The sequence below is a fragment of the Megalobrama amblycephala genome, linkage group LG12, assembly GCF_018812025.1.
Source record: "Megalobrama amblycephala isolate DHTTF-2021 linkage group LG12, ASM1881202v1, whole genome shotgun sequence".
In the NCBI taxonomy this organism is placed as follows: Eukaryota; Metazoa; Chordata; class Actinopteri; order Cypriniformes; family Xenocyprididae; genus Megalobrama; species Megalobrama amblycephala.
Window position 1 is genome coordinate 29,954,834 of NC_063055.1, and position 20,319 is coordinate 29,975,152.

The 20,319-nt window shown below is 36.1% G+C and overlaps 1 protein-coding gene across 1 annotated transcript in view; it reads left to right on the forward strand.

Annotated features, from left to right (window-relative positions):
• si:dkeyp-14d3.1 (transmembrane protein 132C) overlaps positions 1-20,319 on the forward strand; it is a 417,700-nt gene that overhangs the window by 79,710 nt on the left and 317,671 nt on the right. Inside the window, 3 exon segments of the mRNA XM_048210503.1 lie at positions 1,635-2,272; positions 2,274-2,336; positions 2,338-2,525. Of these exon segments, the coding sequence (XP_048066460.1) occupies positions 1,635-2,272; positions 2,274-2,336; positions 2,338-2,525 (889 nt within the window).

A 20,319-nucleotide genomic window follows, 5' to 3' on the forward strand; every position in this document is an offset into this window, starting at 1 on the left:
CAGTTATGAAGAAAACGTTTAATGCATTAAGACACTGATATTAAATTACCAATAAAGATATGCAGACAAGCAGGTCAGGCCGAATAAGAAGGCAACGCACTTTCAATGTTCAGTGTTTTCCACTAAGAAAATGCTTAACTTAAAAATATTGTCCTTCCACTTTGTTTACCATTGTCTTAGCAGATTATGTTAATGACAAGAAAATGCGCGAGAAAATAGTTTCTCCCTGGTTGTTGTTTTAGTAGGATTAATCCACGTAAAGCGTTAATGTCCAGTGACACGGCCGTAACGCATTGCTTTCAATGAGAATTGAGAAATATTTCATGTCAAACCTCCATTGAGGCAAAGGGCATGGGAATTTTATCCTCATAAAAATCACATATTGGGGTATAATTTTGTCATCATATGTTGGTATATTTTCAATTTGAACAGCACAGCATAGCTATAAAGTGACTCCTAATCCCAAACAATTTCTCAATATAAAACACCTAACAGAGCCAGACGAAAAAGTCACAGTAATTTAGATGTCGTTTTGGCCTTTATTCATATAAAACTAAATAACGGGATTGAGTCCACAAGGGGTAACTCGATCATGTTAGAGCGCTAAACAAGAGGCTATAAGGTTTAGAAATTTAATGTTTAGGTTAAAATATAAATGTAAAAATAATAATAATAGTAATTTAACAAATTAAAATTAATGTCTCTTGAAGCGAGTCATTCTATTGACGCCAGAGGAAAAGGCACTAGAGGGTGCTTTAGCGTCTGTGTGTATGACGCAAAACACTGGAAATTAAATTTTGCATTTTTACATATTAAAAAACAAGTTGTATATAGCTGCATTTACATCACCTCGTATTTACCGGAATCTTGAAATGACAACACGTGACGTTATATTCGGAGCTGTTCACGTCCTTTTGGTCCTTGGACTGGGAATTATGCGTTTCCATGGCACCAGCGGTCAGGTGGTACAGCTGCCACGTGGTACATCTGGGAGCTTTCAGAAAACTCCCAGCTTACAAGCTGTAATTATGAGCTCTACGAGGACGTGAACGCTTTTTACAAGCTAGAATCTTGTAACTACAGGAATTACGAGGCCGCGTGAACGCACCTTATCATTTATATTATTTTTCACAAAATAATAATCTTGCATAAAGAAAATTAGCTTGTATCTGCTAATTCTATTCATCAGTGTTAAAATAAAAAACATTTTCCGCATTTTATTTCTGGTTTAAAAAAGGAAAAACAAATGGACGCAAAAGTACACAGACCATTGTTCTAGTGGTTTTTGGATATTTTAATTCAAAAACCTTACATATTGTGCCTTTAAATTGAATCTTTATCAGCTCTAATAATGAATATCCATTTTCATTCTGTACATTATAATGCTGTGATTCATCTGTAGCTTTTAAAATTCATTTAGTTTTTAGTGTTTTAATTTGTATAGACAAAATAGTACAGCATAATATTAGCCATTTATAAGTTATCATCATGAACATGAAAAATAATGATCAACTTCTTGGTATCAGTCAGAAATGTAATATTCTGTGCACCTTTCCTCTCAAAATACACACACCTGAAGACCCACATGTAACTATTCCACCTGGTTCTGACACCTCTTTCCTTTTCTATGTCAGTTACAGACTGTCGTATCCTGGAGAATCTTCAGCGCTATGCCTCCCCTACTTACCTGCCTGTCAACTACCAGCTCCTCAACACAGAGTCCTCCTTCTTTCTTAAGGAGGCCACCCAGGACTTCATGCGCAACTCTAGTTTTCTCTCAAGAACAGAACTGTTCTTCATCCACCAGGCCAGGAAACCTCCCATCATCAATGCCACGTATGGAACTCTTGCGGTGGAAGAGCCTGTTCCATTGGATCTCCTTCAGATGCCTGGCTCCTTTGTAGCCTCCTCAACCCTCTTCACCTTCAACTGGAAAGTGCAGACCTTTGTTCTCAATGAAAGGATTTACCTGAACAAACCCAAAGTTCAGGTCTTGTTCTACATCGCTGGGAGGGATTGGGACGACTACAGCGCAGTGGACAAACTCCCCTGCGTACGGATGTTCGCCTTCCACGAAACCCAGGAGGTCCGTGGAAGCTGCAGGTTAAGAGGGGACATGGGTGTTTGCGTCGCTGAGCTTGAGCCTCTTCCTGGGTGGTTTGCACCTCCTAGCGTTGTCCCAGGACGGCAGAGGAGTCCGGAAATGTCTGAAGGAACACCTGTAGAGCTGTACTACAGCCTTCGGGCCGTAGAAGCAGGGGGTTGTCTTTCCAGAGGAGTTAGGGGACAAGAGCGCCGCTCACTCTGATCAAGAGGGATTGTTTGGGTCACCGACCATCTACACCCATGAGGCACATCGGGAGTGTAAGATTATTCCAGACTCCATCTTCTCCGGAATTATCAGAGCAGCGTTTGGATGGGAATTTTGCAGTGTTGGTACCATCCACGCCTGTTCGGCAAAGGGATACCGTGTCAGCATATGTTGCAGCTTCACCGTACTCACCTGTGGAAATGTTCACTCTAAGGTAAGATGACTTCATATGCAAGATGTGCAACTGCATTGAAACTGCTGCGTTAGCAAATAACTATCCACATGAGACCTTTTCCAGGGGCTTTCATGGCAGGAGTGAAGGTTTCTGTACTGAATGCCACAGGAAGCATTACTATTGACGTCACGCCATTCTATCAGCAGTTAAATAGCAATTTTCTTTGCAGCTTCAAAGATTCATTAAAGCCTTTTTGCTTTGTTTTCTACTCTGTTATTTGAATCCCAACTAATCATATTTTGCCCAGTTATCAGTCTACGCTTCACTTGGATCTCCATATTTGGTCACATTTTCTTTGGCATTATCATTTAGCTTTTGAAAATGGTTGTGATTAATTCCGGCTGGTGTGCCTGCGATGAATTTTCACTTCATGGTTACTTTACTTAATTTAACTGTTTTTTGTTTACCATTGCAGAGAGAAAGACATCTTCATTTTCAGGTGAAAACATCCAGCCGCACTGAATCTGCGGGTACTAATTAGAATTTGCAGATGCGGCTAAGTGATTTGGGTAATTAACACACAATGCAAATGAGGATGTCATCAATTAGAATGCGCCTCCATTAGCTTAATGACTGCAAGCTCGTCCGATTGTAATCACAGTGGGTGAGAACATTTATAAACCATATGAGACCCAACCAGACAAGAGGTCAAGCCAATTTGTCAGCCCTGCATGTGCACACAAGATAAGAGGCACTAGGAGACACGATAGCTGGTGTATTTTGAAGAAAATCAGCTAGTATATTGATGTAAGCTGGGGGGGCTTTGCTGACTTCATGACTATACTTGTATTTTTCTTGTAAAAAGAAGAGTGAAAGGACAAATCACTTGCTTTTTGAGGGTTTTGCGTGTATGTGGATGCATGTGTGAAATGAATATTTGGTTTGTCCAACGATGATTTGTGTGTGTGTGTGTGTGTGTGTGTGTGTGTGTGTGTGTGTGTGATCAACAACCACTCTACTTTGATGTGCTTATAGGACAAGACCCCTATTTATTGTCCCTGGTGGTGTGTGTGTGGTTACTCTATACTGTAATCATTGGAAAAATGATTCATGAATAAAATATTTATGTGTAGTTCTGTAATATGCATGTTGAAGGGGTCTAGCAAAATCATGCTTTCGTTTTATCAAGCATAACATTATCATCTGATGAATTATTGATTTACAGCGTGCTTTAAATTAAATCAGTATTAAATAGTCTACAGAGAATCATTAAAGAAACTTGAAAGAAACAAATGCACTAATTCTCAGTATTAATGATCCATTAAATGTTTTTCATGAGCTGCTGAGTATGAATGTCTCAATTGAGGCATGACATCATGACGTCTTTTTTCATTATGTTTTTGTGCAGAGGGATAGGGTCGTATATCTCTTCTGAAAATTAGATAGAGACTAATCAAAGTCTGCTTGAATTACCATAAATAATATTCATGTAGCAAATTATAAAACAAAAAAAAATTGATTTCATTATTTTGAGTTTATGTTGCTGCTAAATCTGCTTTACAATTAGACTTTTTTCTAATTAGTTCAAAATGAAGTCTTTTTTTTTTTTTTTTTAATCTATTTGGCTTATTTACATACTGCGTATTACTTAGCACTTAATCACTGCATTACCAAGTATGATTTTTTGATGAATTATTGTATGAATTACTGATTGTACACTGTAAAAAAGAACTGTTGGTTTAACTTAAAGGTGCCGTAGAACGTCTTTTTAAAAGATGTAATATAAGTCTAAGGTGTCCCCTGAATGTGTCTGTGAAGTTTCAGCTCAAAATACCCAATAGATTTTTTTTTTATTAATTTTTTTAACTGCCTATTTTGGGGCATCATTAAATATGAGCCAATTTAGGCTGCGGCCCCTTTAAATACTCCCGCTCCACGCCCACGGAGCTCGCGCTTGCCTTTAACAGCATAAACAAAGTTCACACAGCTAATATAACCCTCAAAATTGTTCTTTACAAAGTGTTCATCATGCAGCATGTCTAATCGCGTAAGTATGGTATTTATTTGGATGTTTACATTTGATTCTGAATGAGTTTGATGGTGCTCCGTGGCTAAAGCTAACATTACACACTGTTGGAGAGATTTATAAAGAATGAAGTTGTGTTTATGAATTATACAGACTGCAAGTGTTTAAAAAATGAAAATAACGACAGTCTTGTCTCTGTGAATACAGTAAGAAACGATGGTAACTTTAACCACATTTAACAGTACATTAGCAACATGCTTACGAAACATTTAGAAAGACAATTTACACATATCACTAAAAATATCATGATATCATGGATCATGTCAGTTATTATTGCTCCATCTGCCATTTTTCGCTGTTGTCCTTGCTTGCTTACCTAGTCTGATGATTCAGCTGTGCACATCCAGATGTCCTGCCCTTGTGTAATGCTTGAACATGAGCTGGCATATGCAAATATTGGGGGCGTACATATTAATGATCCCGACTGTTACGTAACAGTCGGTGTTATGTTGAGATTCGACTGTTCTTCGGAGGTCTTTTAAACAAATGAGATTTATATAAGAAGGAGGAAAGAAGGAGGTGTTTGAGACTCACTGTATGTCATTTCCTTGTACTGAACTCTGAATTGATCTTGGCATAGATAAATAACAAATTTTTAATTCTAGGGCACCTTTAAAGTAAGTTACCTGATTGCCTTGAAATTTTGAGTTCATTGAAATTAAAAATTTGAGTTAATACAATGAAGGCGATTGATTTAATAAACAGAAACTCAAAAAAGTTATGTTATTCTGAACCACATTAACTATCTAAGTTGAATTGACAAAAGAAAAAAGGCTTGTGAAAAAATGTTTTTACAGTGTACTTCATTTTTTTTTTTTTATTATTATTTTATTTTCTGATTTTAGATTTTCTCAGCAGCTAAAAAAAATAATAAATGCACCCAAATCTGGTTATAATGATCACTCTAGGCTGTGTGGAAAGCGTCCCACAGATGCTGTATTAAGTCATGCCGGTGGAACATCCACCGCCTAACTCCAAAATAAGCAATCAGCCTGTCCCAGAGTAAACAATCTTATTCCAGATGGAAGAGGGCTAATCTTCAGTAACTCCAAATCTACACACACATTGTTTTTATATCAATCATAGTTGGGAATTTTCATTCACTTTCGATCCACAATGTAGGTAAAAACTGACCCAACCATACACTGAGTGGATGAACATACAAAAAACAATTTTGCTAAAATGATTTTATTTTCTCAAGCATAATCATTTTTGTTCAATGGAGGTGTCGTTGTGTATTGCTTGTTCCAATTCAAAAGGTATCTACCTTTAAACTAAATTTGGCTGAACTTCAGCTGCAGGAAAAAAGCATTAGCTTTTCTTTTTTTTTTTAAATGGAAGAATATAATCAAATACCACTGCAGACTCAGAGTGTAATGCAAAGACTGCACCAACTACTGTACATAATTAGTGGAAGCCTGCAACTGTAAGACTTGGCATCTGTGAGTCATGCTGTGTTCAAAAATAGTGCTTTTATGTTGATATTGTTGCCATTGCACTAAACAGCTCTACTGTGATTGCTGCATACATCATTATGGTTGTCATTTCATGTTAGCTTACTTTAGAGTGATCAAATGTTAACCTCAATCACACCAGCTTCATGATATTTAATGATACACACCAGCTGTATTTGTTGTCAAATGATATGTGACCAGTGTTGGGAGTAACGCATTACAAGTAACTTGAGTTACATAATCAGATTACTTTTTTTTTTTCAAGTAACTAGTAAAGTAACGTTACTTTTAAATTTACAACAAAATATCTGTTATAAGTAATGCAAGTTACATTGTTTTCCCATATATTGACCGACACCTCTCCTGTCCCCAAACAAATATACTTTATGTATTTAATCTCACTTTATTAACCAATGTAACTGCTTACCTTCAACGATCCAATTCAACTGTTTTTTTTTCTTTTATTTAGCAAGAAAAAATTAAAAAAGTAAAGACTATACTGTACATTGATACAAAAAAACATTCTGTTCATTGAACTTTCTTTTCATCAAAACATCTTTACAAAAGTATCACGGTTTCCACAAAAATATTGAGCTGCATTGATACTAATAATGTTTTTTGAGCATCAAATCAGCATATTAGAATGATTTCTGAAGGATCATGTGACACTGAAGACTGGAGTAATGATGCTAAAAATTCAGTTTTGACATCACAGGAATACATTTTTAAGTAGAAAACAGTTCATTTTAATTATAACAATTTTACTGTTTTACTGTATTTTTACTCAAATAAATGTAACCTGATCGCAGGATCTTATGCAGGTGAGCACAAGAGTCTAAAATATCTTTAAAAAACACTTACAGACCACAAACTTTTGAACTGTAGTGTATATCAAATATGGATACGGACATCAGACTTACAGTCCTCTGAATTCACGGCTACTTTTTGCAGCTTCGGCTGGAGATAGTTGCTTTTGGCCATATAATGGTGTAGTTATGGCATCTACCAGCAGGAAAATACGCCCCATGTCTCTCATTATGGTGCATACATGGAAATCCAACTTTCTTAGTTCACCAAGAACACTGTTTTGATAATGCAATTGGCTGAATTGTAAAATTCAGTGCTTGAAATGTGTGGCAAGAATCATCTCCTCTGATAAAAGAGATAAGTAGATTTTCAATTTCAAGACCCTTTTAAGCAACTTATTATGCACCTTTCTGCTCTTGAACTGAAGTAATTGGTCCAGTTCGTGAGTCACAGATGGCATTGGAGTCTCTTGCAGTCTGATATGTAATCTTTTCTGGTTGAGTGAAGTTAGCATCCTTTAGGTAGCATCTGCTTATGCTATATATATCTTCTCCAGCACTGAGGTCTTGAAGATAGTGATTATTTTTTCCCAAGGCATTGTTAAGACAAAGCACTGCACACTTTGCAAGAATTTATTTCCCTCATCACAATCATTAGCTAAATCTTGCATCGCTCTATCTGTAATACACTTGCTTTGTTTGCAGGTGACTGGAGGAATTGCAGTAAGATGCTAAGTTGCTTTGATTTGCGTGTGTATCAACAATTTTTTTTTCATTTTCAGGTTTAAGATGAAAGCAGCAACTCTTATTCCCCATGTTTCATACACTGTTTCTATTCTCATGGCTGACTATAGAAAGTTCCTGACTTTTGGCAAGAAAACTTTTTAAATGATTCATTTGAGTTTAAAAATATTTAAGGGAAGAAGTGTTTGTTTATCAGTTCTGATCTGCTCTGGATCTGATTGTTTGCTCTTGTTTTTTTGTTTTTACATTGCACTATAATCTGTGTTCATCATCTATTTCACCTATGTCTACGGAGGCAACTGCACTGGCACTTTACCAGTTTTGAGAAAAAATATTCTTTTTTCCACTTAAGCTTCATACTATTTCAAAGCTTGAGTGTGAATTAAACATTATTCAGATATTCAAAAATGGCTGACATAAACAGAATTTTTCATCCTCAAAAGTAGGTTTTGTTCTAGACTGAAAATATACCATATACTGTATATGAAGAGGTGTATGATGAGAGATTATAAGTAAACTCATACAATTGCATGAAAAAGTATGGGAACTTGCAGAACTGTGAAAATGTCAATAATTTTAACAAAATAAGAGAGATCATCAAAATGTGATTTTTTATTTAGACTGTCCTGGAGATATTTTACATAAAAGATGTTTACATATAGTCCACAAGACAAAAAAAGCTGAATTTATTAAAATAACCCCATTCAAAAGTTTGTCAAAAGAACCCTTGATTCTTAATACTTTGTTTTGTGATGGTTGTTCATGAGTCCCTTGTTTGTTCTAAGCAGTTAAACTGCCCAACATTCTTCAGAAAAACCCTCCATGTCCTGCAGATTCTTCAGTTTTCTAGAACTTTTTTGCATATTTGAACCCTTTCCGGCAGTGACTGTATGATTTTGAGATCCATCTTTTCAGACTGAGAACAACTGAGGGACTCAAAAACAAAAAGATTCAAACATTCACTGATGCTCCAGAAAGAAACCAGGGGGCCAGGGGGTGAAAACTTTTTGAATTTGAAAATCAAAATAAATTGTATTCATTTGTCTTCTGGGAAACATGCAAACACCTTCTGTTAGGTCTATTTTGCTTCTGAACGGCAGTACAAAATGGAGAAAAAAAAAGGTATTTTCACAAAATATGAAAGTTTTCAAAAAGTTTTCACCCCCCAGCTCTTAATGCATTGCGTTTCCTTCTGTAGTAAATGTATAATTACACTGTAACAAGGACACCTAAAAAATAAAATGTAACCCTGTACTGTATATTGTGAAGTTCCCATGAAAAGATCCCTCTGTGATCCCTTGAACAAAGATTTTAGATCATGTATTGTACTTCAAGGGGTTCTGCTCAACTTGAACAACTTCCATTCAGAGAGAATGGAAGGGAACTTCCTTGATAAAGACTGGTTTTGTAAACTGGATCAGTTGATTCATGCAACCTGGACATCGCTAGAAAGGCAAATGGGTTTGGAATGACATGAGAGTATTTCCAATTTTCTGTGAACTATTCTTTCAAACAGTGCTTGATGATGTTCCCCAAAAATATTTAGAAATTCATTGCGGCGTTTAGTGCAGTCATCCAGATGATTTATCTATTATACACTGATTTCTGAAAAGCTGTCATGGCACCTACAGTCAAGTGTGATTTATGATGGAGTAGCAATAAATACTTTAAGAGGGGTACATATTTATGGCTGGAGCTCATAAAGTAGCCAGTCATAATGATTTCTTAGTTGAAAAAAGTACCTTATTGGGGTTTACTAGCTGAACATTTGTGTCATATTGCCCATCTTTTGCTGAACGCTGGATGCGCGCAAGAGCTGGCAGACTAAATTGTTTGCGCTTCTCAAACTGTTTTTGTTATTTTAATCATTCACCCCCACTAAGAACAATCTACAGAGCATTTGGATGCTGAACATTGGATTCAGAAGCTGTCAGCTGTGCTTAATAGAAAAGAGCGAGAGAGATTTGTTCTCGTATACATGAGTGTGTGTGTATGTGTGTGTTTCTATTTACATCAAGCAAGTGTATGAATACCAAAAGCAGAGCCTATTTAAAGGGAATCAATTTGTCCCATCTTTAAAAGGCAGTGCATCAGTGGGCACATTATCTGTGATTCTGCCTCATTATACACACTGATGGACAGCAGTAACTACTGCAGCCGCCTCACCCTCAGCTGGACCCGTCAACAGCTGGACTGCTCTGGCCACTACACAGACTGGCTGCTTTACAAATCAAAGTTACTTTTTATCATTTCATGATTTTCTCTTTGAATTTGAAACTTCAAAACACAAAAGATATGATTATTCATAACAAATGTCTGTCATCTATGCAAAAACAGATTCACATTATGCAACAACACCCAAACACACTTGAAACTAATAAAATGGATAAGTTCTGAGTCGAGCTAAAATTCATGAGCTTACCGTTATAGCAACATTCCTGTAGCACAAATAGTACAAAAACATGGTAATCACTGATTGCAGTATCGGACCAATACAGATCACAGATACCGATCACCGAAATAAATAATACTACATGATAAATAGAAGGCTTGAAGCCTTCAGTTCAGTTATTTATGTATCTAGCTATTCTTAACAACAATGTATAGGTCTATTAAGTATTCAAATAATTAAGAGATGAGAAAGTATCTTGAACTGACAACTCTTTGCAAATCTTTTAATGAACTGATAACTGTTTGTTGGCAAGCAACGTGCAACTCTCTTAGGTGTGATTAAGGAACAGCTTAGAGATTAACAAATATAGCATTCTTGTGAAATAAATAATTATGATTAAAAAAAGACATAGTACTGTGCATAGTCCTCACTGTATAAATTAAATATTAATCCTGCTAAATCTACTAAAAATCACTGAGTAATTTCCCTTTGTCTTGTGTTGTTTGATTAACATTAAGGACACAGCAAGTTTGTTAGGCTGCTGTCACTTTAAAGGCCTGTTCACACCAAGAAGGACAGCAGTTTGTTCATTCTAATCTCACGCGCTGCGGTTTCAAAGTGTGTGCAATATATTTTTGCAGTTCTTGTTCCATTATAACCAGCAGATGTCCTCAATGAGCTATGTTTTGAGTAAATAGCTAGTGTAATCGATGTAATCTAACAGTGAATCTAGCTTAATAAAGTCATTATAGTGGAATAAAAATAATGCCTAGTCTTTTTCACTGCAACTTCAAAGGAAGCAAGACAATGTTGTCAAAACTGAATACCTGAGGTAATTTTATGTTACACTGTTTGTTACCTCACCATAATTATCTCATCATTAATACTTCTCATCATTTATTCTGAGGGTATGTCCGATTGTTTTCCATATATCCATTTTCTTTAAAATATCCTTGAAAAGAGGTGACTTTTTTCTGGACTTCGGCGATTAATTTCTCCGCATTGTCGTCTTCCATTTTAAATGCGCAAGCCCTTAAATTAGAATAGATTCTGATTGGCTGTCAGTGTTTTATCATTCAACAGCTGGAAAAAAATCATTCTGAAAGTGAAAGATATTGTTTCTCTATATCGTTATCGTTATAGCTGTGGTGTGGACAATGCTATTCTTTTATATTTAGAACGATTTTTAGAACTATATCTTTATCGTTATCTTTATAGTTATCATTCTTGGTGAGAACGGGCCTTTAGACCCAATGCACAGATCAAATATACTAATAGCAGGGCTTGACATTAACTTTTTTGCTCACCAGCCAATGTGGCTAGTGGTTATCCAAAGTTACTAGCCACTCAGCATTTTCACTGGCCACAATTTTGCTGTTGGGAAATTACATTTTATATGATTAAAGTTGACTCTGGCATGCTTAAATTACTTGATTTTGAGTCATTTTACATGATTTACAAGATTTAAAACCCTTTCAAACTTACAAATGCAGATTGACCACCCAAATCAAGACTATACATTGTATATATCAGGTATGTATAGTTATTTTTATTAGACTATATAAAAAGGACAAAGAAGCAAATTACAAATATTAATTAATTAATTTATTTATTTTTTTTTCAGATACATATGTTTATTTAGCATACATGCATACATTTATTTAACATTTTTTGATGTTTGATTAACATTAATGACAGACAGGTATTTATTTGGGGGCTGCTGAATGCATGGACGTCATATACTGACACATATCCAGTTTTTACCCACTTAGCCGTAAGCCATAGCCGACTGTATTCACGCGAGATACTCCACACGATGCATTTTGACATCTGTGTGTGCGTGTATTCAGGCGCAAGGAGAACTGATCACGCGCGACAGAGAGAGCGCGCACGCGAGCGCTTCTGTTGTGTCATTTAGCGCGATTCCGCCTATCCCGCCTTCACTAACCGCAAGTTAATCGATAAAAAATTGTGACTGAATTGTAATTTTGTGCCTTTACGACGATCTTGGCTATTTTTCATTTGGCTGTAGGCTGAAATTATATTCAACCCGCCAAAGTGGCTAGTGGGAGTGGCTGTCTTACCCGCCACAGCTGAAATCTACCCGCATTTGGCGGGTTGGCGGGTGTTAATGTCAAGCCCTGAATACAAGTATGTATTATCTTTTTCAGACACGTGGTAGAATCTGGTACATTCACACTTGTGAATGGAGTTGAGCAATTTTAGTTGCACATAGAAAAATTGTCTTGCAGGTTTTGCGTCATCTGATCAGCTCTTCTGATCGGCCTTATAGAGACCACTTATCAAAATATATAAAATGATTATCGGCTGATAACAATCGGCAGCCAATTGATCAGAGCACCCTTAGTGCTAACAATGCCATGGTTATGGGTTCGAATCAGGGAATGCATGAGCTTTTAAAACATGCATGGCATCAGTACATTGTGAGCTGCTTGGAATAAAAGCATCTGCCAAACGCATGAAAATTTGGGGGGTCCACTTGAAAATTTTAGAGAGAGAGAGAGAGAGAGAGAGAATTGAATTTGAAAAAGCCATTTATTACTATAAATCACACTTTACTGTACACAGTTAACAAAACACAAAATTACCTAAAAGTACACAAAAGTACCAAAGAAATCAATAAAACATACAAATAAATAAATTACACCAAATGTGTAAAAAATAAATCCTCTTCAACAACAGTACATAATGCTCCATTACCACACCATTTCATTTCAAATGTTAAAAGATCCTTTGTAGACTTATAAAAACAAAAATCTATCAACACTCATGATTTCACAGAATTTAAAAACACCATTACTACATCTTCAGCAGAACATCTTTCAAACTTATTTTTCCTGCTCATATAAATGGCTGGTTTTGCCTGACCTAAAACAAAATTCAAAAGCTGACAAGTAAACCTTTTACCTCAGAAAAACTTAAATCCAAAAATAAAAATCCTTATGGAAAACAATTCGCTAAAAGAAATAAAAACATTTTCCAACATTGAAAATAAAGGTTTTAGTCTGTCACATTCCATAAAAGCATGAAAAACTGTTTCTCTTTTTGAGCAGAAAGGACAATCAGCATTAACTTCAGGATTAAGAACTGAAATAAAAGCATTAACAGCGATGGCACAGTGAAGAAGCCTCCACTGCATGTCCCCTGCCCTTTTAGATAACGGTGGCTTATACAGTGAGCTCCACTCAGGTTTCACATTCTCTTCAACACCCAATACTCTGCGCCACAGCGTGTCAACTTTATCATTCAGTATCTTTTTATTAAAAACTTTAACACATATTTTATAAAAATCTTTGCCAGTGGCTTTTAAAAAATCCAAACACAATGGTCTTTTAGCATATAAAAGAGGTCCACTACAACCATCTAACTTAGGTGACATGGTAATCATAGGAAAACACTTATTATTAGAAGGTGTATTATGAGTGTTAACTTCCCCATGTCTGTCCATCAGCAAACCTTTTTCTTCAATACTGAACAACAATTTCCAGTAACGACCTGGGGCTGTATTCAGAAAACATTTTATCTTACCACTAAGAGTTCTCCTAAAAAGCAGAAAAACTTCTTAGCTAAGAGTTTTCTCTTAAAACCTATTCACAAAGCTGCTGAGACAAACTTTTACCAAAGAATAGACTGAAGTCTTAAGCTAAGAGTAAGGGCGGGGTTGACCTCGTTGCTATGGACTATGCCCACAGTGATTGGCTGATGGGGGAGGAGTTTCTGTCAGCGATTTAATCATAGAAATATTGTAGAATGAGGTATCATGTTTCTATATTAAAATAAAGGTTTTAAAATAAAAATGTTGCCATATTCAATTAAAGGTTTTAAATGTAGGCTAAGTGTCACTAATTAAACTAGTACAAGTTCTGTTTGATCATTTGTAAGTGTGAACTAATTAAAAGAACTTCCACAGGCAATCAGGCATTATTTATTTATTTATTTATTAAAGATTTATTTTGGCGTTTTATCATAGATTCAAATCTATATGTAATATGTATTCCATTTATGAAGAAAAGGTTCAGCACCAAAGGCTCTATCGCTATTGACTCAATGATGTACAGTGTCTTTGGATTGTAGGATTGGATTGTAGGATTGTTTGTGATTTGGTCTTAGTGACTTAGGAATCCTCTTGACTACTCCTAACGTTTCACAGATTTAGGAGCTAGTTTTAGCACTAAAATGCTTTGTGAAATACTCTTAGAGCAAAAATTTAGGAGTCCTAAAATTAGGACTGACACGCCCATTATTTTTAAGAGTTTCTCCTAAATCGACAAGTTAGGAGCTACTTTTAGCCTTAAGATGTTTTGTGAATATGGCCCCAAAACTTTAGACAAAAGGGCCACATCTTCTGTTCTTTCAAAGTCCATTCCAGCTACATGACTCAAACATCCAAATGTGAAGATCTGTGAATTCCGCAACAGTACATTAAGTCCATGAAAGGAGCAATTGTCATTTGTTAAATCAAAACAAGCTCTGTTTATTAGTGGCTCCTCCAAAAGCCAGTGAAGAGAAGGTGTTGTCTCATTTCTCTGTGATTCAAAGAGACTCCAAACCTTAAAGAGACTGCAATAAAACACTGGCAGTCTATTCACGTTCACTTTAAGGGGGTCCATTAGAAACAGGGATTTGTCCAACCCCAGTCCTTCAGTTCTCTTAAATGGAGCATGTAACAGCCCACCACCCATTCACTAATGGTCCATACAGAAATCTTTGTAAAAATTGCAACCAAAAGGCTGCTATTCTACTTTTCAAATGTATAAAACCATGACCACCCTCCTCTTTAGGTAAATACAACACACTCTGTGGGACCCAGTGCAACTTATCCCCCCAAAAAATCAAACAAAATCCCTTGAACTTTTACTAGAAGTTGCGCTGGAGGATCCAAACATGCTAGGCTATGCCAAAGGCAGGAAGCTACTAAATTATTCACAATTAATGTCCTCCCTTTATATGACAATTTTGGTATTAACCATTTCCATCTATCAAGCCTGCCTTTTACCTTATCAGCTACCCCTTCCCAGTTTTTCTGAATGAATATTTCATCTCCCAGATACACTCCTAAGTACTTAAAACCACCTGCTCCCCACAGGTTAAACCGTCAGGAAGAATTGGTTTCCCTTTTGACCATTTTCCAATTAAGAGTGCTTCACTCTTGTTCCAATTCACTTTTGCTGATGATAAAATTTTAAAATCTTCTAAAACTTTCATTAAAACCTGCACATCATTTTGCCCATTAATTAAAACCACCACATCATCAGCATAGGCAGATGAAGAAATACTGTTTTCACAAATAGGTAGATTCAAACCACAAATATTTTCTCTTAATTTTTGCAACAAAGGTTCTATAGCAAGGGCATATAACATTACAGACTAAGAACAGCCCTGTCTAATACCCCTACAGACTTTAAAAGGTGTGCATAAGCTACCGTTTATCTTAAGCACACTCTCAATGTCACCATAGAGCACTTTCACTTTATCAATAAAATCCTGACAGAATCCAAAAGCTTCTAAAGTTCTCCACAAATAAGAGTGTTCAACCCTATCAAACACCTTTTCTTGATCTAGTGAGATAAGACCAGTATCAATGTTGAGCACCTTGGAGACATCAAAAATATCCAGTATAAGGACAACATTGTTGAAAATTGACCTACCCGGGACACAATAAGTCTGATCTGGATCTATTACACTAGCTAACCTATTGGCTAAAAGTTTTGAGAGCAATTTATAATCAGAGCAAAGTAGCGAAACGGGACGCCAATTCTTAATTTCTAAAAGATCTCCTTTTTGCCCATTCTTCTTTTCAAGGCTAAAAAAATATTTAGATGGTGCATCCATCTGTTTAATACTTAAAAAAATGAGAACGAACCAGAGCTCCTTGTGTTTTCAACCCGAGTAGATTTGCTAGCTGGGTTTTCTTATATGAGATCATCTCTGTGTAATTTTTACTTGTTGAATCAGCTAAACTCTATAATTTCATTATCTCTGCCTCCAAGGCCTTCATAGAACTATTTAACTCTTTGGTGACATTGCGGGTGTACTGTTGACAAAATTGTTTTATTTGGACCTTTCCAAAATCCCACCATTGCTGTAAGTCTTGAAATGAATCTTTTGTTTTTTTAAACTCTTCCCAAAATACTTTAAATACATCCTTAAAATCCTTACTACACAATAAGATAGTATTGAAATGCCAGTATGCACTATGTGGTTTAATTTGATTTGAAAAGAAAAAGCCCAATACCATATGATGATCAGAAAAGCTGACCGGTGAAATGACACAACATTTAAAAATAGCCATCTGATGTTTAAAACCATAAAAACGGTCTAATTTAGCAAGAGATAGAACATTGTCACGAACATGAGCCCATGTATACTGTCTCTGTCCGTCGTGAAAATGCCTCCAAACATCACATAAATCATTCACATTTATCATCTTAAAGGGATAGTTCACCCAAAAATGAAAATTTGATGTTTATCTGCTTAGCCCAAGCGCATCCAAGATGTAGATGTGACTTTGTTTCTTCAGTAGAACACAAATGATGATTTTTAACTCCAACCGCTGTCGTCTGTCAGTCAAATAATGGGAGTGAATGGGAACTCAATCAATAAGAGTCGAAAAAACTTGCTTAGACAAATCCAAATTAAATCCTGCGGCTCGTGACGACGCATTGATGTCCTAAGACACGAAACGATCGGTTTGTATGAGAAACCGAACAGTATTTATATAGTTTTTTACCTCTAATACACCACTATGTCCAACTGCGTTCAGCACTCGGTTAGTGAGGTCTGATCGCACTCTGACAGCGGCAGTGATGTCTCGCTCTCATTGAAGTGTATGCGCGAGACATCACTGCCGTTGTCAGAGCGTGATCAGACCTCACTAAGTGAGTGCTGAGCGCTGTTGGATATAGTGGTGTTTTAAAGGTAAATACTGTTTGGTTTCTCGCACAAACCGATCGTTTCGTGTCTTAGGACATCAATGCGTCGTCACGAGCCGCAGGGTTTAATTTGGATTTGTCTAAGCAAGATTTTTCCACTCATATTGTTCGAGTTCCCATTCACTCGCATTATTTGACTGACAGACGGCAGCGGTTGGAGTTAAAAATCATCATTTGTGTTCTACTGAAGAAACAAAATCACCTACATCTTGGATGTGCTTGGGGTAAGCAGATAAACATCAAATTTTCATTTTTGGGTGAACTATCCCTTTAATGAGATGGTCACGTGATGGCATATGGGGCTCAATATGACTTCTGTCAATATTATTTTCCGTACAATTAAAATCTCCTCCTAAAAATAAATATTCTTCAGTACTGCATTTTTGTAACATGGTACTAAGGGCATCTAAAAACACCAATCTTTCGACTGCTGCCGTTGGAGCATAGACACAAACAAAAACATATTTTTTTTAAATAGCTCTTATTTTTAAAATTCTTCCTTTTTACAATCTCATCAACTTGATAAGAGACTGGACAAAAACTCTTAGTAAATAAAATACCCACACCCCCTCTAAGTGTGGTGTTGTGACTGAGGACAGAAATACCATCCCACTCCTGCATCCAATCAGCAGCATTTTTAACATCACTGTGTGTTTCTTGGATAAAAATAATGTCTATTTTGTCTGTTTAATGACTTCAAACAATTCAGCTCTTTTTTTTTTACCATTTCTTGCACCATTCACATTTAATGATGCAATACACACTTCAGCCATACTCAAAAATAAAAAATAAAATCAGACTATGATTCATATTCATTGATTTAGGCTTTTTCACTGCCATCAATTAACTCCAAATAGACTTTTCGCACTATTTTCTTTAACCTGTACACCTCTTTGTTTGAAAAACAACCTTCAGCCATGTTTTTTCCACAAACTGTCCTACATCTGGGAAGTACTCATTGACCAACACCCCTCACTTGTTCTTCGTTGATTTGAGGAACAGTTTAATGTCATCTACATCATAATTACGACTGGAACACTCACTTTGTGACAACGTAACACTTGAGTCAGATAACTCAGTCACTCTCTGAATCAATTGGATCAACAACATCTTCAAGATCTAATTTCTTTAATTGTCTAAAATCATTAACTTTATCTGACTTCTTTTTCAAAGGCACTTTAAACAATGTTTGTTCTGAATCAATTTCATTAGGCCTACCGTCAACCTCCTGAACATCCCCCATAACCATTTCTGAATCTCTTTTATCGCTTGACTCCCCTTTGTCTCCCTCGTTCTCAACATCTTTAGCACTTTCGATGTTTTCCCCCACTGAAACCAAAGCATCCTTCGCAGTCGCAGCGCTCTAAGCTCCATAATGATTGCTTGCCCTCGCCACCGCGCTCTCTGCCCCAACTGAAGCTTCACTGGTCTCACCGGACTCCTCGGCCTCACCGGCTGGCTGCACAGTGCCGTTAGCTGCGCCTTCCGCATCAGCCAAACGATTGTCTTCCTCTTGTTTGCTGGGACAAGCTCGGACCTTTACCACAGCCAAAGCATTTGATTTTGTCAGTGGTAATGAAAACCACATAATCAAAATCATCCACACGGAAAGTCAGCGAGAGGTCTAAATCAGCATCATTGTTTACGATCATGTAAACGGAGCGTCTGAAAGACACAACATGTTTCAGTAAGGGAGAAACACGGCCAATTGGAATTTTTTTTTAATCGAGGAGACTAGTTTTCCGTAACAAGACAAGGCTTGCGTTAAAACAACATCGCTAATAAATGGCAGGACGTTCGAGAGAGTAACTCTTTTAGACAGTAATGAAAGTGGAAGAACGGGGATAAGAACACCTTCTAAAATAATTCCCCTCTGAACTACTTCGTTTGCTTTTTCTATTGTACTCAAGAAAATTACAATAGCTATATTCATCTTTGAGGCAGACAATACATTCTCATGTCCCACAATTTCCCCTACAGCTAAACAGCAACTCTCCACACTCGCAGTTGCCGCCACTTTTACACCGTGACGACGCGTGAGTGAACCAAAACCATGAGCACCCGGAACCGCCATGTCCCCACCCCCATCCAAAAACAAAATACCCAAAAAATGTGCCTAAACTACCAAAAAAAAATGAAAATACTTTCAACCATTCAAAACAGAAAAAAGATAGAAAAGAAAGAGAAACTACTCAAGCACGAGTCACCACTCACGCTCACACCGCACTCACTCCCAGCATGCAATCCGAGAGAGAGAGAGAGAGAGAGAGAGAGAGAGAGAGAAATAGTATATTTGAACCACTATTCATTTTGAAAAGGGCTATACAAATACATTGAATTGGGAAAAGAAAGATTTTTTTTTTTTTAAAGTTATATTTATGGGCTTTTTGTTACGGAAGAGGATTAGGGCCAAGCAATAATAAAAAAATAAAACCATCTCGAGATTAAAGTTGTTAAATTTCGAGAAAAAAATCATTACATTTCGAGAAAAAAGTCGAAATAAAATGTTGAGAATAAACTCGTTAAATTACGAGAAAAAAGTCATTAAATTTCAAGAAAAAAGTCAAGATAAAATGTTGAGAATAAACTCGTTAAATTACGAGAAAAAAAAACGTGTTAAATTTCGAGAAAAAAGTCAAGATAAAATGTTGAGAATAAAGTCATTAAATTATGAGAAAAAAGTCGTTAAATTACAAGAACAAATTTGTTAAATTATGAGAAAAATGTTGTTAAATTTCGAGAAAAAATAAATTAGTAATTTAACGAATTTGTTCTCATAATTTAACAACTTTTTTCTCGTAATTTAATGACTTTATTCTCAACATTTTATCTCGTCTTTTTTCTTGAAATTTAATGAGTTTTTTTCTCGTAATTTAACGAGTTTATTCTCAACATTTTATCTCGACTTTTTTCTTGAAATTTAACGAGTTTTTTCTCATAATTTAATGAGTTTATTCTCAACATTTTATCTCAACCTTTTTCCTCGACATTTAACAAGTTTTTTCTAGTAATTTAACGAGTTCATTCTCAACATTTTATTTCGACTTTTTTCTTGAAATTTAACGATTTTTTTCTCAAAATTTAACAACTTTAATCTCAAGATGGTTTTATTTTTTTTTTATTATTGCTTGGCCCTAATCCTCTTCCATATTTTGTGCCTTTATTTGGAGAGGACAGTAGAGAGCAGACAGGAAAGCACTGGACAGAGAGAGGGGGGCAGGATCGGCAAAGGACCTTGAGACAGGAATCGAACTCGGGTCGCCGTGAACGCATTTGCGCCATATGTCGGCACACTAACCACTAGGCTATCGGCCTAGAAAAGAAAGAATTTTTAATAATTATTTTGAATAAATAATATATATTTTTTTTTTATACAAACTTTTAAACAATGTTGTCAT